Genomic DNA, 23932 nt, shown 5'->3' with positions numbered 1-23932 from the left:
CTGATACTGCCACCTATGGTAGTAGCAAGATCTCTGACTATCTCGGACTGATACTGGCATCTATGGTAGTAGCACGATCTCTGATTTATACTGGCACTTATGGTAGTAGCGCGATCTCTGACTGACACTGCCACTTATGGTAGAAGCACGATCTCGGACTGACACTGACACCTATGGTAGTAGCAGGATCTCTGACAATCTCGGACTGATACTGGCACCTATGGTAGAATCACGATCTCTGACTTATACTGCAACCTATGGTAGTAGCAAGATCTTTGACTGATACTGCTATCTATGGTACTGTTATTTTCCTCATGTAACTGTTTCGCGCCATAATTTTACTGCGCTGTCATTTTCCTGCATGGTACTTTTTACGGACCATAATTTTACTGCGCTGTCATTTTCCTGCATATTACTGTTTACGGACCATAGTTTTATTTTCCTGCATGTTACTGTGTACGGACCATAATGTTACTGCGCTGTCATTTTCCTGCATGTTATTGTTTACGGACCATAATTTTACTGCGCTGCCATTTTCCTGCATGTTACTGTTTACGGAACATAATTTTACTGCGCTGCCATTTTCTTGCGTGTTACTGTTTACAAACTATAATTTTACTGCGCTGCCATTTTCCTGTGTGTTACTTTACGGAACATAGTTTTACTGTTATGTCTTTTTCCTGCATGTTTTTGATAAACGTTAGCATAACACAAATCATTCGATAACGGTAAACTTTTTTATTAATAATGTTACGGTAAAATTTGTTTTATTATCATTCAATTCCATTTACAAGATTAAGTATTAGAGTTAACACTTTTATTCAGATATAAGTTCTAATATCTCCTTTGTTGACGTGGGCAAGGTCTTCGAAATAGCTGGTTTGAGTATAGAAAGTTCTTGAACAGTCCTGGAAAGAAACAAATAAAACCATGTTATGTTCTTCTATCATTTTGCCAATACAGTCTAACCCCGTTGGCTCGAACTCCAAGGGACTGTCAAAAATTTCTCGAGCCCTGGCAACATCGAGCCAAGAGGAATACTTTCCTTCACTATAAAGAAACCGGTCCTTTACATCTAGTTCGAGGAAACGAGGAATTCGACCCAAGCGAGTTCGAGCCAACGGGGTTCGACTGTATAAACACTCACAGCTTTTCGATAACTGGTGTCTTAAAATTTTGTCCCATTGCAAGATATATAAATCATTGCCGACGAGTATTTGTGATCCAATATGAATCACTACAGTCGAACCCCGATGGCTCGAACTTCAAAGGACCAGCGTAAATACCTCGAGCCTCGGAAAATTCGAGCCAAGCGATAATTATTACGTTCAATATAAAGGAATCGGTTTTTAACATTCAGTTCGAGGAAATAGGAATTCGAGCCAAGCGAGTTCGAGCCAACGGGGTTTGACTATATAAACACTCACAGCTTTTTAACCTTTTCGATAACTGGTGTCTTGAAACTTCGTCTCACTGCAAGTTATACATATCATTGCCGACGAGTATTCGTGATCCAGTATCAATAGCTATAAATGTATAATTTGCAATTTCATACCAAGTTGCGGTCCGACGATACTCGGGCAATACTGATGTGTGGACTTCGGGCTTGGTTTTCCATTCTGCTTCAAGTTCTCCCAAACGATAGCTGACCCCTAAAAAGAGAGTTCCATTTTACTAGTCGCTATCATAATTATTTACTTTGCAAATAGACTCCGACTTATACGATAGTTTACATTTTTCTCTTAGTTTGTTGATAAGTATCAAATCCACATACCTCTGCTATTTCAAATGTGGTCGAACCAAGACAACAACCTTTCCCATTTGTTTATATAATATTTTTATAATGTTTTTATTTATTTGATATTTTGAAATATTGTAAATATGACCATTTTTGCAAATTTAATAAACTTGAGTAAAAGTCGGCAAACCTTTTGGATATGGGCACTGATGTCCATCTTCGGAAATACCACTGTGCCGCCATATGTCGGGTTTGATAACTAGAAAAAATATAAATACAAAAGTGAAAAGGAATCAAGCACTAAGACTAATAAGTAAAATAATTCTAAAAAACTGGCAATACGATACTGTAAGTACAGAATCTAACAAAAACAAAGAAAATTTAAAATGTAAAATGAAATCCCCAATTTGCCCCAGTAAAAATGTCTAAAAAGAACCGCACCAGTAATAATGTATTATAAAACAACGCCAGTAATAATGTTTAAACAGAACCGCCCCAGTAATAATGTCTAATTAACAGCAGACCCGGTAACAATAGGTTACAGATGACTTTAGTATTTAAATACATTTCCTATAAGTTATGTTTTATATAATACCATAGATGTGTCGAATGTTTCTCGACCAAAACATCCTAAATAGGAATTGAGTTCCATTTGAGTCCTAAATAATAAACAACATTTAAAAACCATTTCTTACAAGAAAAATAAAATTGTTTGAACCAACCACTATTTTTTTAAATCGACGCCAGTAGGAATACATACAGTGAAAATGTAAACTAACAAAAAAGATCAAGTTTATCCAGCATGTTCGGCAAGTTTTCTTTTTAAATCACAATCCATTCAGCTTTAAACCTTTACAATGGTCTGATATGCTATAACCATATGGTTAATAACTGAACAGAAATTTTTTATTGAGTAGTCACTTCGGAATCGGTGTAATTTGCCCGTTAACAGAAAAGCCTTAGAGATACTACCTGAATCATAACTGTAGCTAGTCTGTTTCCAGCAAATGGATATGGCTGATAGTCATTGTCCTGTAATAAAGAAACAAATAAGGTAATAATTTTATGGAAAGAAATGGAGATATACAGAAGTTATTTTCCGTAAGAAAACATACCCAATAGTGAGTTTAGTATTTAAAACATATAACAAAATTGTCATACACATTTCTGCACGTTGTTTTATGTTGACCCGGATACTTAATACTGGTTACAAGGTCAATAAACAATTGTTCCCAATTCTATCAATACTGGTTACCGTGTTCCCAATTATATCAATACTGGTTACCATGTTCCCAATTCTATCAATAGATGTTACAAGGTCAATCAACAATTGTTCCCAATTCTATCAATACTGGTTACAAGGTCAATCAACAATTGTTCCCAATTCTATGAATACTTGTTACCAGGTTAATCAATAATTTTTCCCAATTCTATCAATACGGGTTACCAGGTCAATCAATAATTGTTCCCAATTCTATCAATACTGGTTACCAGGTTAATCAATAATTCTTCCTTATTCTATCAATACTGGTTACCAGGTCAATCAATAATTGTTCCCAATTCTATCAATACTGGTTACCAGGTTAATCAATAATTGTTCCTTATTCTATCAATACTGGTAACCAGGTCAATCAACATTTTTTTTCCAAATTCTATCAATATTGGCTACCAGGTCAATTAACAATTGTTCACAATTCTATCAATGTAATCAATAGTTGTTCCAAATTCTATCAATACTGGTTACCAGGCTAATCAATAATTGTTCCCAATTCTATCAATACTGGTAACCAGGTCAATTAACAATTGTTCCCAATTCTATCAATACTGGTTACCAGGCCAATCAATAAGTGTTCCCAATTCTTTCAATACTGGTTACCAGGGCAATCAAAATTTGTTCCCAATTCTATCAATACTTGTTACCAGGTCAATCAATAACTGTTCCCAATTCTATCAATACTGGTTAGCGGGTTAATAAATAATTGTTCCCAATTCCATCAATACTGGTTACCAGGTCAATCAATAATTGTTCCAAATTATATCAATACTGGTAACCAGGTCATTCAATAATTGTTCCAAATTCTATCAACACTGGTTACCAGGTAAATGAAAAATTGTTCCCAATTCTATCAATACTTGTTACCAGGTCAATCAAGAATTGTTCCCAATTCTATCAACACTGGTTACCAGGTAAATGAAAAATTGTTCCCAATTCTATCAATACTTGTTACCAGGTCAATCAAGAAGTGTTACCAATTCTATCAATACTGGTTACCAGCTAAATGAAAAATTGTTCCCAATTCTATCAATACTGGATTTAGTAGGTTAATCAATAATTGTTCCCAATTCCATCAATACTGGTTACCAGGTCAATCAATAATTGTTCCAAATTCTATCAATACTGGTAACCAGGTCATTCAATAATTGTTCCAAATTCTATCAACACTGGTTACCAGGTAAATGAAAAATTGTTCCCAATTCTATCAATACTTGTTACCAGGTCAATCAAGAATTGTTACCGATTCTATCAATACTGGTTACCAGCTAAATGAAAAATTGTTCCAAATTCTATCAATACTTGTTACCAGGTCAATCCAGAATTGTTACCAATTCTATCAATACTGGTTACCAGGTAAATAAAAAATTGTTCCCAATTCTATCAACACTGGTTACCAGGTAAATGAAAAATTGTTCCCAATTCTATCAATACTTGTTACCAGGTCAATCAAGAATTCTTCCCAATTCTATTAATATTTATGCAAAAAGCTACAGAAACATGCTCAGTAGCAAAAAGTTTAAACATAAACCCGGTTTAGTGGCAATGGGCAAACGCCAAAGACATAGAACACAAAATCACAAACAAGAAACATAGAACAGCACAAAACTCTACAAACAGCACAGTGCATAAATACTATATATATATATATATATATATTGGAACGGTCAGTAAAATGTAAATTTAATCAAAATGTGTTCCCAATTCTATCAATACTTGTTACCAGGTCAATCAATAACTGTTCCCAATTCTATCAATACTGGTTACCAGGTCAATCAATAATTGTTCCCAATTCTATCAATACTGGTTACAAGGTCAATCAATAATTGTTCCCAATTCTATCAATACTGGTTACCGGGTTAATAAATAATTGTTCCCAATTCCATCAATACTGGTTACCAGGTTAATCAATAATTGTTCCAAATTATATCAATACTGGTAACCAGGTCATTCAATAATTGTTCCAAATTCTATCAACACTGTTTACCAGGTAAATGAAAAATTGTTCCCAATTCTATCAATACTTGTTCCCAGGTCAATCAAGAATTGCTCCCAATTCTATCAATACTGATTACCAGGTCAATCAGAAATTGTTCCCTATTCTATCAATACTGGTAACCAGGTCAATCAACAATTGATCCCAATTCTTTCAATACTGGTTACCAGGCCAATCAATAAGTGTTCCCAATTCTTTCAATACTGGTTACCAGGCCAATCAATAATTGTTCCCAATTCTTTCAATACTGGTTACCAGGTCAATCAGGAATTGTTCCCTATTCTATCAATACTGGTTACCAGGTCAATAAATAATTCAGCAAAATTAATAACTTAAATACTGCAGTGGCATCAGATGGATTCTTTTTAAACCAGTTATAGAAAAGGCAGGCGAACTTACCCAGAAATCTGTCCAAGATCGCGTAGGTACACCGGGACCTATATTTTCCATCTGTTTAATATAAACTTATTATTATATGAATTTAATATGTATTTATGGTGCTATAATTTTTTGTGTAAATATGTCTTAGCTTCTTTAAAAGTATTTCATTTTAAGAGACCGTTTTAGTAAAGCTTTGGGATTCGGTATGTAACTGTATGAATACCAAATACCATATAAAATGGAAAGCTGCTGATTGGTTTAACCATGCCTTCGAATGATTTAAACGTTTATGTAATATTATAAAATAGCCACCTGGTAGCATTCAGAGCTAGTGACGTCACCAACATTATAAATGTGAAATTTCGTCATTCGTTCCAGTCGCCGAGAAACGTTCCTCAAAAGTTGGTAACGCTCGTTCCACTCGCATAGCAACCCACTGCAAACAGATCACATTCCTCACTGATTACATCATGCTGGAAAGGGACTAACATGCGTGTACCAAGGGCGGCTCCAGGATTCGTCATGAGAGGGGGCGTAACTTAGGGGACGTAACCTTATGACTTGCGCGCCTCCCTCAAAACCAATTTCGTTTTGGTTTTAATTGTTGGCACGGGGGTTTGGGGTACTCACTTCAGAACATTTCAACACTTATTTTTTAACTCTTTATAACTATTTCATTACCTTCTTTTCCTATAATTAAATAACAATTTAACGATTTTAGGGGGGGGGGCGCGTACAACGAAAACCAAATGAGGACTCAGAACGCACTGACAGTTAATCAATTCGTTTTAAATCATAGTGACCAACCTATCAATGGACGTCGTTCTATCGCTTTTTCGAATTAATGACTAGTTATCTTATATATTTCGAAATTTAAGAGCTTAAATGGTCAGCTTTAGCAAAGGTTATTGGAATATGCAAGGAAAAAATCAATTTGCTCTTTGACACTAACGAAATATTTAAAGTGACTTTCTTATTCAAAATCAACACATACACATGTATAAAAATATCAATTTTGACTGATAAACCTTTAACTACTTACTAAATAATACATTTATGGAAACTATTAAAGGGACTGTGTCACAGATTGGCACTAAAAAAAGTTTTTTTCTGTAACGAATCTCAGGACAATTATCTAATAGAATATGTTACGCTTTGATATCATAATTGTAAAAAAGTACCAAAATGTAAAAAAATAAAATGTGTCGGAGACCGGGTTCGAACCCGCGTCGCCAAAATTGAAGTCCAGCGTATTACTCACTGAGCTACAAAGGCTTATTGTACACGGGTGACATAATTAAGCTATAAACCTACCTCGGTAATATCACGTGATAACACCGACTAGCCAATCACGCATAAGGAATGAATTTTACCTGGTAGACATACCCAGTAATCTTTTTAATGGAAAAATACGAAATAACTGCTAAACTGAAATAAATTATAAACTATGTGGTACTTCAGTTAGTAAGTTTCAATGCATTGCACACATCGATGCTAAGTTTATGTCAGTTTTCGACCAAAAAAATTGTTCGCTATTTTATCGTACGTAATAACTGATAACACGATTTTAACCAGGTATTTAATAGCTGAAAACGCAAATAAAATATTTAATGATTGGTAAATGCTCAAATATTTACTATGGTTTACTAAAGTCTCATAAGACGAAAATAGCGTGTTTTATGCTCATTTCTCTCAAAATAAACTCGGTGTCCTTCATATGTTCATAAGAACCATTGTTTTCGACAGTTATTCATCGTTTTTGGAATATTAAAACAATATAATAAATTGCGTTAAACCTTATTTGGGAGTTAGAGTGCATCTTTAATATTATTGAAATTGAAATTGAAATATTGAAAGTATACATTTGACGATGTTTTTTATCGTACATTCATTGATAAGGTGACCCCGACTAGGAATATTATTTAGTACACTAAAGTGAATGACTTGTATTATTCATAATGGGGCCGTATGATCAACGACCGTGTCGTACGAGCAGTTCTTCATATTCTTTATTCTTGGTTGTAATGAGATCTATTTTGAAACAAAAGGTTTGAATGGAAATATTACTCTTGTTCATACAGTCGAACCCCGTTGGCTCGAAGTCCAAGGGACCGGCTACATACCCTCGAGCCTAGGAAATTTCGAGCCAAGCGGTAATGTTTACATTCAGTACATAGAAATCGGCCCCTTTCACCCAGTTCGAGCCAACAGGAATTCGAGTCAAGCGAGTTCGACTGTCGTTCTTCTAGTACTGCATAGTCGATGATGACTTATATTAAACAGGTTTCATATGAATTGGAACCACATTTTTACTCAAACGAAACTAGTAACTACACCCACTTCACGAAATTACTGAAATTATACGCAATGAGGGCGAAGCGCAAGTTATGTTTATTTTAAATTACGTGGGTAACTGAAGTAGCTGTGTCACGCTTTTCGTGCAGTACGTAGCGTGCATATATCAAAATACCGTTCTAATATATCTGCACGCTACATACTAAACCGTAAAAGCTCCACCATATGGCTACCGTTCTCAAACGAGAATTTAAAAAGGAGGACGCAGAAAGCACTCTCAAATATCATGCAGTCATGGCGTTATCGGACGAATAAGTGCAACAAGAGACACGATTTGACTACAAATGTAATAAAGCTGACCTTCGGTGTCTGAAGTCTGCTCTTTTTCCGTCTTTATAAGGAAACATGTCATACTTCTGTTGAAACTGTAATGATAAGGCGGGAATTAACACATGACTTTAGTTATTTTGAACCTCAACAAAATTGAGAAGAGCATTTTAGAGATAGGAATTTGTGTCATCATAATTATCGTCGTCGTCATCATCATCCTCATCATCCTCATCATCATCATCATCATCATCATCATCCATCATCATCATCATCATCATCATCATCATCATCATCATCATCACACCACCACCACCAAAGAAAATTTCATCATCATCATCATCATCATCATCATCATCATCATCATCATCATCATAAGGAGCAGCAGCAGCAGCAACAGCAGCAACAGCAGCAACAGCATCATCAACATCATCATCATCATCATCATCATCACCATCATCATCATCATCATCATCATCATCATCATCACACCACCACCACCAAAGAAAATTTCATCATCATCAACATCATCATCATCATCATCATCATCATCATCATCATCAACAACAACAACAACAAAAACAACAACAACATCACCATCATCATCATCATCATCACTATCATCATCAACAAAAACAACAACAACATCATCATCATCATCATCATCATCATCATCATCAAATACACTAAGTATATGGATACACATGAGTCTCATATTTAATGAAGTATCAATTACCGCATTTTCTCCATATGTTTTTATTTTCTCCGCTTCCTTTTCATTAATGACATCATAGTAAATTTCTATCCTTGGTCGACGTGACAAAACTTCCACTTGAACGTAACCATAGCAATCTAAAAGCGGTGTGAGATGGCAATGGAATTTAGACAAATTGCCTTCTTTCTGAAACAGAACAGCAAATTAACCAATGAAATCAACCGACAAAATTATAAGCACAAACAACTATATATAATAATATAAATCACATGAATTAATTAATTAGGAAATGCAATCAAATCCATTGCATAATACATGATTATTGTTTATTGACACTAGTATTTGCATAGTAACTTCCCTTTATATTAAGACTGATACTTAGACATGCCAGAGTTACTCCCCTTTGATGTAAATTGACCATTTGTAATTTAAAAGGAGTCATTTGATGAAACACCAGCTCTAACATGTTTCTGGCATATTATTATTGTAAGTTATCATCGATACTAAGTTCATTATGTTACTTATTGTATTCATTAATGTACTGTACCAATTATTGTTTAGTATCGTTTCCAATGTTAATTATCGGGACAACATATTATTTGGTAAATATCTGAGTATGTCTCATTCATGTATTTCAGACTGTGTTCATTGTTAATCTAATAAAGAAACACAAAAAGACCACGTTCTTATATGAACACAGTAACACAATGCCAGTCGCACACTGCCCAATACCAGGATGCGAGTACGTGACGGAGGACGTTGAGGTAGCAATCGTTGCTGCACTTATTACGGCTCATTCCATGGTCCACGCCCCAGGCCCATCCGCCAAAATTGAGAGGGTCAAGCGACCAACAATTGCGTTAGCTGGTACCAGTGAGGACTGGGCTTATTTCTTATCGCGTTGGACAGATTATGTCGCTGCTACCAAACTCGAAGGTCGCACCAAAGTGGTTCAGTTATTAGAATGTTGTGATGAACCTCTCAGAAAGGACTTGACACGTACAAATGGTAACACCCTTACAGAACTTACTGCAGATCAGGTGCTCACAGCCATCAAGGCACTAGCCGTTCGCGAGGAGAATACAATGGTTGCAAGAGTTAATCTACATAACATGAAACAAGATCGTGATGAAACCGTGAGAAGTTTCGGTGCGCGTATACGTGGTCAAGCAGGTGTTTGCAAGTTTTATGTGAAATGTGCCAACTGTGCTTCAGACGTCAATTACACTGACGCCATTCTTCGCGATGTACTCACAAAAGGACTTGCCGACCCAGACATACAGCTAGACCTCCTGGGCGACAGTAACCAGGAGATGAATCTGGAGGACGTGTTTAAGTTCGTAGAAGCGAAAGAGGCGGGAAAGCGCTCAGCTTCGAAACTTTTGGACTCCAATGCAGTGGCAGCTGCAAGCAGCTCTTATCGAAAGCTCAAGCACGTAAATCAGCCGACGCCCAAGGACAAAACAGAAACATGCACATATTGTGGTACCAGAGGTCACGGAAAAAGCTCCACATCTAGTGTTCGACGAAATGAGTGCCCAGCATATGGACACATATGCGACTTGTGTAATCGCAATCATCATATTGAAAGTGTTTGTCGTAGTAAAGATAAGCCTAAACTTAACAGAAACATTAACACATTCTCAAAGAATTCAGCTGTATTTGATGCTATATGTACTGTTAATGATACTTTTGTTAATGCCTTTGACGATTCTAGCACGTTAAGTGAGTCTGGTGTTGAGCGTGCATTACGCATTGACCACCATGTATATGATAAACTTTCAGACACATGGGTTAAGAAACGATCAGCCTCTCAACCATTTGTTAATGTTGTTGCTACAGTTTCTCATGATGATTACTCTGCCCTTGGTTTTGACTTGAAAAACAAATGCTTTATTTCAGCTACTATACCTGCCATGGCAGATACAGGATGCCAGAGTTGCCTAACTGGTTTGAAAGTCCTCAACAAGCTAGGCCTGCGCGAATCAGACCTCATCCCAGTGACCATGAACATGCATACAGCAACAAATGTTGGAATCAAGATCATCGGTGCTACGATACTCCGCTTGCGTGCCACTAACGATACAGGCATACCGATAGAGACCCGACAGATGACTTACGTATGTGATACCACTGACAGGTTGTTCCTCAGCAGAGAAGCCTGCTCAGCACTAGGTATTATTCCCGATGCCTTCCCTGCGGTTGGTGCATACGCAGCAAATGCTGTCACGGTGAATCCCCACCCATCACCATTGGCAACGCATCCATGTGACTGTCCCAAACGCCAAATGCCCCCTCCCCCTCCCACAAGGATGCCATTCCCTGGCACATCTGAGAATTTACAGCGTTTAAAAACCTTCCTCCTAGACCACTACAGTGCTAGTACTTTCAACACATGTGAGCATCAACCACTGCCTTTGATGGACACACCCCCGATGAAACTCATGGTAGACGACACTGCGGAACCCATTGCCCATCATACACCCATACCTGTCCCTATTCACTGGCGTGAGTCGGTCAAGGCCGGTTTAGACCAAGATGTCCGTTTAGGCGTCATAGAGCCAGTCCCAATCGGTGAACCCGTGACATGGTGTCATAGGATGGTCATATGCGCAAAGAAAAACGGTGAGCCTCGCAGGACAGTCGACTTCCAAGCCCTCAATGCTAACGCAACACGTGAAACCCATCATACCCAATCACCATTTTACCAAGCCCGTTCTGTCCCACATGGCAAAAAGAAAACAGTGTTTGATGCTTGGAACGGTTACCACAGTGTACCAATACGCGAAGAAGACCGTCACCTGACGACATTTATCACTCCATGGGGACGATACAGGTATAAAACAGCACCCCAGGGGTACATTGCATCCGGTGACGGATACACACGAAGGTACGATGAACTTGTCTCAGACTTCCCTAACAAGACGAAATGCGTAGATGACGTGTTGCTATGGTCTGATTCCATAGAAGAAAGTTTCTTTCAGGCAGTTCGTTGGTTGGACTTATGTGGCAAGAACGGCATTACCCTAAACCCCACGAAGTTTGCCTTTGCTGAGGACACAGTAGAATTTGCAGGGTTTGAGTTAACACAAGACAACGTCCGTCCATGCAAGAAGTTCCTTCGAGCAATCCTCGACTTTCCAACACCGAAGAATATAACTGACATACGTTCGTGGTTTGGGCTTGTCAATCAAGTTGCGTATGCATTCAGTATGGCCGACAAGATGATACCATTCCGACAACTGTGGAAGTCAAATGTGCCATTCCGCTGGACAGAAGAACTACAAGACTTGTTTGAAGACTCCAAACGCGTCATTGCCGGTGAGATCGAAATGGGTGTTCGAATATTTGATCCTAACAAACCAACGTGCTTGGCAACAGATTGGTCAAAAGATGGCATAGGTTTCTTTCTGCTCCAGAAACACTGTCCCTGTCCCATTTCCAAACCATTTTGCTGCAATGATGGTTGGAAGATTACCCTTGTCGGAAGCCGTTTTACACATAGCGCAGAATCCAGATATGCCCCAATCGAAGGTGAGGCCCTAGCTGTGGCAGATGCTTTAGATAAGGCAAGGTATTTCGTTTTAGGGTGCAATCAATTGATCGTTGCTGTTGACCACAAGCCGTTGCTGAAGGTGCTCGGTGATAGATCTCTTGAGGACATCTCTAACCCACGTCTACGTAACCTGAAAGAAAAGACGCTGCGCTATAAGTTCCGAATAGTCCATATCCCTGGTGTCAAACATCGGGCAACTGACTGTTTATCTCGACACCCGACTGGCGACCCAGAAAAAATGGAACTCGCAGATGATATAGCTTCAGTACAGTCTCTTTTGCCTATTTTCACTCACAACCCTTCGCTGATGAATGGACTTCGTACCTCGGACACAGATTTGCTGATTGACGACACCGTGAAGATTGCAGCAGTTTCTTCATTGAATGCCATTCAATCAGTTACTTGGGATCGCGTTCGCGTTGCCACTTCAAGTGACCCAGATCTGCACACTTTACTGGGTATTATCGAGTCTGGTGTGCCGGACAATCGCCAGGAGATCCCAGCGACACTAAGAGAGTTTTTTCCTTTTCGAGATCACTTGCACACGGCAGACGGAGTGATTCTCTACAAAGATCGAGTGGTCATTCCACCATCTCTTAGACATGAGGTTTTGGACTCGTTGCATTCTGCGCACCAAGGTGTTACAGCGATGACGGCTAGAGCAGAATCCTCAGTCTTCTGGCCGGGAATTACACAAGCCATCAGTAATCAACGAGCAACCTGTCAGCATTGCAACCGTATAGCCCCATCTAACCCTAGCGCGCCACCAACACCATTGACAGACCCAGATTACCCATTCCAGTGCGTGTGCGCCGATTACTTCCACTATAAGGGCTGTAACTACTTATTGGTAGTCGATAGATACTCAAACTGGCCAATAGTTGAGCGAGCTCATTGCAGGGCTGATGGTTTAATAGAATGCCTTCGGCGTACCTTTGTCACATTTGGCATCCCTGATGAATTAGCCTCTGACGGGGGACCTGAATTTACATCCACCGCCACCCGCACGTTTCTAAAGAATTGGGGTGTCCACCACCGTCTCTCATCAGTTGCTTTTCCTCATAGCAACTGTCGTGCAGAAGTTGGGGTCAAAACTGTGAAACGCCTCATAATGGACAACACAAAACCAGATGGGGGTCTTGATACAGACTCTTTCCAACGGGCGATTCTGCAATACAGGAACACACCAGATAGAGACACCAAACACTCTCCATCCATGTGCGTTTTTGGTCGCCCTATTCGCGACTTCATTCCCATCCCACCTGGTCGATATCAACCTCATGCTACTTGGCACGACACCTTAACTTTACGGGAAGACGCACTTAGGAAGCGCCACATGAAAGAAAAAGAGAGATTATCACAACATACGAAACGTTTACCACCATTAGCTACGGGAGACCATGTCCGTATTCAGAATCAAATAGGCCAACATCCTCTGAAATGGGATAAGACTGGAACAGTCATTGAAGTCCGCCAGTTCGATCAGTACGTGGTCCGCATCGATGGATCAGGACGGGTCACACTCCGTAACAGGAAGTTTCTGCGACGTTTTGTCCCAGTTAATCCTACACCGTCTAGACTGACAATTGATAGAGACCTAGCGATGTGTCGACAATACCCCACACAGCCCACAACCGGGCCGGCGAATCAGCCAATAAATCCCTCATTGGACCCTGGTCATGAACAGATTCAAGGGAATACAACAAGTTCAACATCACTGCCTGCGACAACGGATGCATCGCATTGGAAGTCATCAAACCCTATGACGACCACCCCTCTTATCCACAGAATCAATAGTCGTCAACATACAGATCCACATATACCTACTACCACAGTCGGCGAGCCAGTGGAGCCAACTAACGACGCACCAGTCCCTCTTGTACCTCCACTCACATCTACCACACAACGAGATAACCCATCAACGAGCCAGTCTGTACATACCACACCTCTGCGAAAATCCAATCGCCCAACAAAAAAGCCTGCGTGGCATAATGACTTTGATATGTAGATGTCTTATCATAAAACACTTCTTGTGAGTCTGATAGACCGCAGTTTGATTCAAACTTCGTAATTATATCTGTTTGCATTGTTTAGCTGATATTTTTGCTTCAGTTTTCTGCCTAGTCAATTCTCTAGTCATTGTTATTCATAGCTACATTTTTTTTTCACAACAGCCTTTATGTCATTATATTACAAAAGACTCGAAGGGGGATACATGATTATTGTTTATTGACACTAGTATTTGCATAGTAACTTCCCTTTATATTAAGACTGATACTTAGACATGCCAGAGTTACTCCCCTTTGATGTAAATTGACCATTTGTAATTTAAAAGGAGTCATTTGATGAAACACCAGCTCTAACATGTTTCTGGCATATTATTATTGTAAGTTATCATCGATACTAAGTTCATTATTTTACTTATTGTATTCATTAATGTACTGTACCAATTATTGTTTAGTATCGTTTCCAATGTTAATTATCGGGACAACATATTATTTGGTAAATATCTGAGTATGTCTCATTCATGTATTTCAGACTGTGTTCATTGTTAATCTAATAAAAAAACACAAAAAGACCACGTTCTTATACATAAGGTATTAGAATACAACCTAAATTTTCAGCCAATGAGATAGCAGATAGGCAACCATTCAGTAGTAGACTTAATCGTTAAGAATTTCAATGTTCGCGCGTGTTTAAAGGTAGCCTACTGCGAATCATCCGATACACACTCCTTGCGTCAGATTTTGCGTCGACAATGTATCAGCCAATAAGGTTGTATTCGAAGTCATTTAGATGACATGAAATTAATTCTTAATGAATAAGAAGGACTCGTTCGCTACGCTCACTCTGCCCATTCTTAATCATTAAGAATTCACTTCATGTTATTGTAATATAACTATTACATAGAGTACATTAGCATGAAAAACTTAATATAGCAAACGTTTGTTGTTTCCCAATTGTACGAACACTTCTGTACGACCTATTGTAGCACATAATGGACTGATAGTTCAGAACTTTGTTAAAGTTAACAAAGTTGTTAACGTCATCGTTGTTAACTTAAAATCTTTACTGCTCTGCAAGTTTAATGGATACATTTGTGATCTGCTGTATTTCTAACAAATGATTTGAGGAAACTGTTTCAGCTGATCTTGTTTATATTTAAATATTTGAGCACACCATCAAGTATTTCATGTTAAAAAGTTAACAACGATGTTGCTAATCATGTTGTTAAATTTAACAAAGTTCCGAGCAATCGGTCCATTGTGTATTCTTGTAATGTTATTCCATGTAATAAATGTTCTTCTCAATTATATGAAAAAATGTATGCACTGTAGATAATTTATGTTGTACACGTCTTATTAAAATCTATGTTCTGCTCTGTTTTTATTTTAAATATTATTCTACCTCCTCAACGGACGAACGACAAAGCTGTTCAAATTCCTGGACATCTCTGTCAGCAACATTTTCATTGTCAAACCGCGTTACTTCAGTGATGTCATCACGTCCGCTATGCGCGCGCAAGAACTGGAGGTCACTTGTCACACCTTTGTTATCAGGGTCTAAAAAGAAGTACATAAATATTTATAAAAAAAACACTTATACTTCCTTGGTCATTTCTTTAGGAGTACGATTTAAAGCTGCATTCTCACAGATTTACCGTTTTGACAACTTTTTTATTTTTTTGTCTTGGAATGAGCCAATTTTTGCGTAAATATCTGCAATCCAGTGTAATAAGTCTGCTGACAAAAGATCAGATCGCAGATTTTTATATTTAAATTCGAAAATTGATATTTCATGCATTTTTCTTAAGCCGTTAGTAACGGTTTAAGTCATAAAACATAAATTTTCGAACGGAAATATGAACATCTGCGATCTGCTCTTTTGTCTGCTGTCTCATATCACTGGTTGGCAGATCTTTACGCAAAAAATTGCTCCTTCTAAGACAAAAATTAAAAAATGGTAAATCTGTGAGACTGCAGCTTTAACAATCTGGTTAAGGTCAGCCAATAATGTGAATAACTATTTAAGACCTGTTTAGTTTTGTTACTCTATAAAATTTGAAACATGTTATGTGGATCACGTGAAGAAGACAAGCAGCCAACTAGACGAATATGTCTTATGAATCGATCTTTCGGAACCCCATTTTTATCGTAAACAACCTCGGAGGTATATGGACGGTTTACAATGTAAGAAATCGGTATGTTTAAATCCGCTGCAAGTAGATCGCGTAGTAATTTCAATTTAGCAGTTAAACTAAATGACTTAACTCTTGGGAATCTTAATTATGTTTTCAATAAAACACTTCACTGGCAATCAATTTAAACTTAGATCTACAAATACAAGCTAAAACAATACATTTTTTTATAATATAATTCAAAATTTTACGATCTATTTCTACTGATGTACCGGCATACATCCGAGGTTGTTTTCGATGGAAAATGGCCAAGGAGTTCCAAATGATGAAACGATATTAGGGGACAAATAAGTCGTAGTTCAAAGACAATAAAGATGGCGTTAAATAGGCTTAATCGTTTACAACGTAAAGGGACTATACACCAGATTGACACCAAAATCTTTTTTCTGTAACGAATCACAGGACAATTAATTAATAAAATGTTCTACTCTTTGATATCATAATTGTAAAAAAAATACCAAAATGTAAAAGAAAAATCGAGTCGGAGACCGGGTTCGAACCAGTGTTGCCAAAATTTGCAGATCAGTGTTGTTTCCACTGTACTACGAAGTCTTACTCTAAACCGTTGAATATTTAAGCCATATGCCTAACTTGGTAATATCACGTGATAACATCGACTAGCCAATCACGCATAAGAATAATTTCTACTAGGTAGACATATCTAGTAATCTTTTTAAATGGAAAAATACGAAAAAAAACTGCGAAAAATAAATAATTGTAAACTATGTGGTACTTCAATTAGTTAGTTTCAATGCATTGTACACATCGATACCAAGTTTATGTCAGTTTTCGACAATTTTTTTTTTCGCTATTTCATCATACGGGTTGCAGCCCCCTTCACAGACGTCCGAATTTGATATCCCGCCTGTTGAAAACTCACTATAATGAACATATTTTGATCAAAGGGGTTCGCTCGCTCTGCTCTTCTTTAATCATAAATATTTTACAAAATATGTTATATCAATCGCTAAGAGTTTCTATGACGAATCAATAGTATAATAGAACTCGAGTAGTGTTTAATTATGCCTTTGATGAACAGACGTTCGTTTATATGCCAAATACAGTGTGTGTATACCACGTGTCAAATTGCGTCATAAATGCTACGTTGGAAGGCAACATTTTGCTTCAAATGAAGACTTTAAACATAGACAACTTCACTATTTCTTCACCATTTTAAATAAAAGTTCAAACATAGCACAGTCTACGCCTCTTACGGAGCCCCACCTTCGGTCTTTTACCAGAGTTTGATTGAGAGTTTAGTTTCTTAAAACACGTCGTCAAACCATTTCACAAAACGGCCATCTGACGGAGCACTGTCAAAATATTCTTTTGGAAACAGGTTTGTCGAAGTGTTTGATGAAACTAATCACCTTATCAAACTCCGGTAATAAAACGAAGTCGGGGCTCTTTAAGTGACATAGACTGCCCTTTGTTTCTTTTAAAATGGTGTAGTAAAAAAAGTAATCTTTGTTTTAAGTCTTCATGTTTAGCAAAATGTTGCCTTCCTACATAGCATATATGACGTAATTTATCACGTGGTATACACACACTGAAAAAGTAAAGATGAAAACCCAAATGCTTGGTTACCTATCTTTGAGAAGATTTCTAGAAGCTGTACGCCTTTCGAGGTTATACCGTACTGCAATGGAAATAATATAATAATAGCACAAAATAGCCATCAAAGGGATTCGCTCATGTTTTGGACCATTTTTACTTCACGGTAATGCATCTGAAAACATTAATATTATAATTAATTTACTCTCTGATACTGAAATTGGACAAACAAAATACAATTTAAAATATCCCACGCCGGTTGAGTAAAAAGTAGAAAATTGACAACAGAACCGCTCGCCCACAAGGGCTTAAACATTATTGGATGGATAGGTAATTTTACGTTTAAGCCTTTTGTTGAATCGTGTCACTATCAATAGTTACACTCGTGGACTTCAAAGACAAAATTTGAGCATTTATCGACATTTGTTGAAGGGTTCTAGTCTTCTGAATCTTAGTTTTAACACTAACTGATTTGCAACACTTTATTTCGTTATAAAAAGTGGATTTTACATTACATGAGCGATCTCCTTTACAAACAAGTTTTAAGACTCAATGTTGAAATGTCGACTTATGACACATATAAAAACAACGTGTAACTGATTTAAATATATTGTATTTTATATATTTTTAATCAATGCTTCAATTGAAAATCATCTTTTCGGAAACGTAAGGAAAGACGCATACCTCTTTGTACGTCAACGCCAAGCGCCTGACAAGCGCCGAATGTTTGACGTCGTGGTCTGAGTCATACTTAGACAAATTTTCAGCCAAATACTCAAACCATTTAATAGCTTCATACAGCAGTCCAAAATCTCTCGCTGCATTGGCAATGGTGAAAACGGCATCCGCGTCGATCGCATCATTAGATACATGGCCTACTTTTCCAGTTAGGACAGTCTCAAGGTCAAGGTCATATACATTCCAGACATTCAAAATGGCTCTGGATGCAAGGTTTATGTCATCCGCTTCTGGCCAACGGTATCCTGATTTTCTCTTAACAACTTCGATAACTAAAATGAATAATACAAATGCAAGATACTTAATATTTACGTTGAATATCAAAATATTATAAAAAAACACATAAAAAATGGGTATATGTTATTAATACTTAATTCGAGAATTGTGTTCAGTGCTTACCATGAACAATTTGTAAATGCAAGAATTTTGATTGGTCAGCAGTAATTATTAGATATTTAGAGACCAATCAATAAATATTTTAGCCAACTTTTTACCAAAAAGAAACAATAGGTCCATACCAAACAAATATTGGAATATTCGATCGAACAGTTGGTATTCGAATGTCAAAATCGGTATTCGAATAGTCGGTGTTTTTTTTGTTGAATAAATAAAAGAATAAACCTTTTTCCTACATCTGTGTTTTTGTGTATAGTGTTCGTTTATCTTGTTTTTACAACGATTGCCCCCTAATGAGGCGTGAACATTGTAAACACATGATCTTACATAAGGGGCAGTTTTAGGATTTTATGTCATAGGGGGCGTAATTAGGGCTGTAAACTTTTGACTTAGCGTAAGCCCTTCGCTTGATAGCGATTTTTTTTGTTTAAATTGTGGTCAGGGGGTTATTGGGGTGCTCCCAATATAAATTTTTAATATTTTCTAGTTTTTGGGTGTATTTTATTACTATTTCTCATGCATCATTTTTTTACTTTTATTGTTAAACAAAAATCGGCTATGAGGGAGGGGCGCCCCTGTTACTTTTCAAACCGATTTGTTAGCGTAGACTGCCTTCGTAAACGAGCGGTCTCTTTGAATAAAAGGCGACCATGTTCTCATCATGTACTAAATAAAGTATTCGAATAAATAACTAAATCTGAATCGGATTATGAAGTTCTCTCCCATGACATCGTTAATGATGTGCGGATTAAAATTGCGATACGGCATAGGTAAAGGGTAAGGTTTGTGTACCGTGTTGCTTGAGGTCATTGTTTTTTTTATTAACATGGTTGATGGGGCGGGGGGGTCATACTTCCTTGGGTCATGCTGGTTTGGGGTCAGGCTGGTTTGGGGCTCATGCTGGTTTCAAGTCATGCTGGTTTCATGTCATGCTGGTTTCGGGCGTTGGTGGTTTGGCCCATGGTGATGTTTTAGTATTATGATGGTTTGGTGGTCATGGTGTTTTTTTTTGTCATAGTGGTTTGAGGTCATTATGGTTTTTGTCATACTGGTTTGAAGTCATCATGGTTTGAGGGTCATGGTTATTTATGGATCTTGCTGGTTTGGGACCATGGTGGTTTGGGATCATGATAGTGTGGTGTCATAGTGTTATTTAGAACCATGGCGGTAAAGGTCATCTTGGTGATGGACCACAGTGATCTGGGATTATGGTGGTTTGGAGCCATGGTGGTTTTGGGTCATGGTGATTTGGGGTCATGGTGGTTAGAGGTCATGGTGATTTGGGGTCATGGTGGTTTGGGTGATGGTGATTTGGGGTCATGGTGGTTTGGAGTCATGGTGGTTTGGGATCATGGTGATTTGGGGTCATGGTGGTTTGGGGTCATGGTGATTTGGGGTCATGGTGGTTTGGGGTCATGGTGATTTGGGGTCATGGTGGTTTGAGGTCATGGTGATTTGGGGTTATGGTGGTTTGGGTGATGGTGATTTGGGGTCATGGTGGTTTGGAGTCATGGTGGTTTGGGATCATGGTGATTTGGGGTCATGGTGGTTTGGGGTCATGGTGATTTGGGGTCAAGGTGGTTTGAGTGATGGTGATTTGGGGTCATGGTGGTTTTGAGTCATGGTGGTTTGGGGTCATGGTAATTTTGGGTGATGGTGGTTTGGGGTCATGGTGATTTGGGGTCATGGTGGTTTGGGTGATGGTGATTTGGGGTCATGGTGGTTTGGAGTCATGGTTGTTTCGGGTCATGGTGATTTGGGGTCATGGTGTTTTTTTAGAATATTGGTCTCAGGGCGGTTCAGGGTCATGGTGGTTTGGGACCATGCTGGTTTTGGGCCATGGTAGTATGGGGTCATTTTGGTTTAAGGTCAAGGTGTTTTGTTAAACCCATGGTGTTTGAAGATTTCTTGGTCCGGGGCCACGGTGGTTTGGGGTCATGGTGGTTTTAGGTCATGGTGTTTTGTTAAACCCATGGTGTTTGAGGATTTCTTGGTCCGGGGACACGGTGGTTTGGGGTCATGGTGGTCTGAGGTCATGGTGTTTTGTTAAAACCATGGTGGTAAAGGTCTTCTTGGTTCGGGGTCATGGTAGTTTAGGTCATGGTGGTTTGAGGTCAAGGAGTTTGGTTAAAACCATGGTGGTTCAGGTCTTCATGGTTCGGGGCCATGGTAGTTTACGGTCATGGTGGTTCGGGGTCATGGTGGTTTGGGGTCATGGTGGTTTGATGTGGTTTGAGGTCATGTGGTTTGAGGTTATGGTGTTTTGTTAAAACCATGGTGGTAAATGCCTTCTTGGTTCGGGGTCATGGCGGTTTAGGGTCATGATGGTTTTGGGCATTTTACCACTACTCATATGATAAATCAAAAGTTGAACTCATACCGTCTGCGCCAGTAAGAACAGGGCAGTCTTCATCTTCCTCACACGTCATTTTCCGCTCCAGTGTCACCCAGTCACGTGTTGCGCGTGAAAGCACGTGGTATACAGAAATGGGTGTGGCAAAATCTTCGTTTGACAAGGAAACGTTATTTTTAGTCTCGATATTTTCGATGGCTCTGGATTTGAATAATACATACTTTTTAGGTATATTGATATTCTAGCCATCACTAATATTTATATTTTTAGAAACAGCTTGTATACACGAAAATAAATGTTTTCTTTCTATCCTGAAGTTTGTAAAGGTAAGAAATACTAGTAGGTTGATTCACATACAAACAATTTACTTCATCTTACTTTACGTATACCAGTATATAAATACTTTTTTTTAAATGGATGCTGAAATTGTAAATTGAATTTCTCAGTAAACTTACTCTTTAATAGAAGAATCAAAATGAAGTCCATTTTTCTCTTGCCGTCTGATATAGTCCGTCAAACTATCCAGTATTTTTCTTTCAAGTTCTAAATGGTTATGGACACCATGGGAGGATGTGTAAATGTGGCACAAATGGATGTCAATCACAAAGGAACAAGTTAATGCCCACAAAATCACGCGTATTTTCATTCTAATTTGATTGTTTTGCACAATTTAAAATGTTATTGAATTAAATGTCATTTAATCAAATCCTTATCATAAACGGAATAACATTTTGTAAATCAATGAAAATGTTACGCGTCCACAACAGACCAACGTGGAAAGATTTGAATCACAAAAACATAAAGGCCAAACAAAAGCGTGAATTCGTTTACGTCCTCGATCCGTCTAGAAGTCGTTTACGTCCTCGAGCCGTCTAGAAGTCGTTTACGTCCTCGAGCCGTCTAGAAGTCGTTTACGTCCTCGATCCGTCTAGAAGTCGTCCTTGATCCGTCTAGAAGTCGTTTACGTCCTCGATCCATCTAGAAGTCATCCTCGATCCGTCTAGAAGTCGTTTACGTCCTCGATCCGTCTAGAAGTCGTTTACGTCCTCGTTCCGTCTAGAAGTCGTTTACGTCCTCGTTCCGTCTAGAATTATGGTTAGCGTTCATTATTTTTGATGCGCACTTTGAGAACATTATAGAAGTGATGTTATCTGTATATTTTGAGAGAATGAACGGTTAATTTCATAATTTCAAATAACAAGAGATTTCAAAATGTACTTATTCCTATGTCGTTCCCGTGGGTTGTTATAATTGGAGTTCATGTTTCATGGATTACCAGTAGTATGGCGGAAATGTGTTTTATTAGTTTCTAGGGAAGAACTGTCTCCAAATAAAAAATATAATTAAAGTAGGAAAACTAACAGTCTCAATTTGCTTGAAACAACAGCTCAATTATTGTAATTGCAATTCCCCCCCCCCCAAAAAAAAAAACAAGGCTAAGTTCCATTACAGTTTAAGAGGCTGTATAAAGTAATTGGCTAATGCCCTTCGAAACCTAGCTCTCTTCGTAAAGAAAATGGCGGATTGTTATACCTAATTTGAATTTGTTCAAACTTCGACGTTCATTTCATTTTAGAAATTAAAATATAAGCCTTATACAAAACGGATTTGAGCACCTCGAAATCAATAGGGGTCATCTGCTGCCATTGCCAACCAGCCTTCCAAGTTCCTGGGTCCAAGCGTCTTTCAGTTATTGATCGGAAACCGTTTTTTTAGTTCAATGTCAGCTTGACCTTCGACTTGCTAACTTCAAAATACATATGAGTCATCAGCCGCTCATGACCAACCTGTCTACCAAGTTTGAGGTACCTGGACTAAAGCGTTCTTCGGTTATTGTTTTCTTAAACCGTGAGGTAGGACGAAAGGATGGTCGGATAACTTTATGCTCTTCAGAGGAATAAACGTGGTGCTCAGGCGCGGATCCAGGATTTGACGTTAGAGGGGACGTAACTTAGGAGCGCCTCTCCCTCATTACTCCCCCCCCGCGCCTTATTTTGAAATATAAAGTAAACTTGGATGATTTTAGTAGGCGCACCCCCTCCCCCACCCCACCCCGGGCTCCGCTAGTGGTACTAGCACAATCTAGCCTGAAATGTTGAGTTTCACTATATTCTGGAAATATTATAAACTGAAGGAAGACTATTTAACTGGTATTCTACTTTCTAAACCTATAAAAGCATTTTGTGAACAATAATTTTTGTCAGGCCTAACTCATGTTTTATATTAACAGGCGACAACAAACTTCAAAGCATCAGTAATAGCCAGGGACGGGGCAATATCATATGTGAAACATGTCAATTAACGGCCATGCACCATGTGTGCAGACAAAACTCACCAGATGTTACCTAAGGAATTAAGTTTCCCTCTTGTATGGAAGAATCAATTTTGTTTTCTCGGAAATCAATTAGTCCG

The 23932-nt window shown here is 38.3% G+C and overlaps 1 protein-coding gene across 1 annotated transcript; it reads right to left on the bottom strand.

The window, feature by feature from the left end:
- Positions 1 to 736: 736 nt before the first annotated feature.
- On the bottom strand, positions 737 to 22294 carry LOC128233075 (prolyl 4-hydroxylase subunit alpha-1-like). The gene is made up of 13 exons (XM_052946953.1): positions 21976 to 22294; positions 21548 to 21720; positions 18718 to 19043; positions 18067 to 18118; positions 15690 to 15844; positions 8747 to 8911; positions 8044 to 8108; positions 5701 to 5824; positions 5407 to 5457; positions 2711 to 2770; positions 1929 to 1997; positions 1556 to 1652; positions 737 to 908 (listed from the first exon to the last, which is right to left on the bottom strand). Exons 1-13 carry the CDS (start codon positions 22164 to 22166, stop codon positions 835 to 837), a joined length of 1602 nt encoding a protein of 533 aa, XP_052802913.1. The 5' UTR covers positions 22167 to 22294; the 3' UTR covers positions 737 to 834.
- Between the last annotated feature and the right edge of the window lie 1638 nt (positions 22295 to 23932).

The sequence above is a fragment of the Mya arenaria genome, chromosome 4 (assembly GCF_026914265.1).
Source record: "Mya arenaria isolate MELC-2E11 chromosome 4, ASM2691426v1".
NCBI lineage: Eukaryota > Metazoa > Mollusca > Bivalvia > Myida > Myidae > Mya > Mya arenaria.
Note: the sequence above shows the minus strand (reverse complement) of the source record. Positions and strands in the feature narration are given on the sequence as shown.

Coding starts and splice junctions, on each gene's coding strand:
- LOC128233075 (XM_052946953.1), bottom strand. CDS start 22,166: ATGAAAATACGCGTGATTTTGTGGGCATTAACTTGTTCCTTTGTGATT. Junction 19,044..21,547: donor TGTTCTTACTGGCGCAGACG/GTATGAGTTCAA, acceptor TATTCATTTTAG/TTATCGAAGTTGTTAAGAGA. Junction 2,771..5,406: donor GATCTTGGACAGATTTCTGG/GTAAGTTCGCCT, acceptor TCTTTATTACAG/GACAATGACTATCAGCCATA.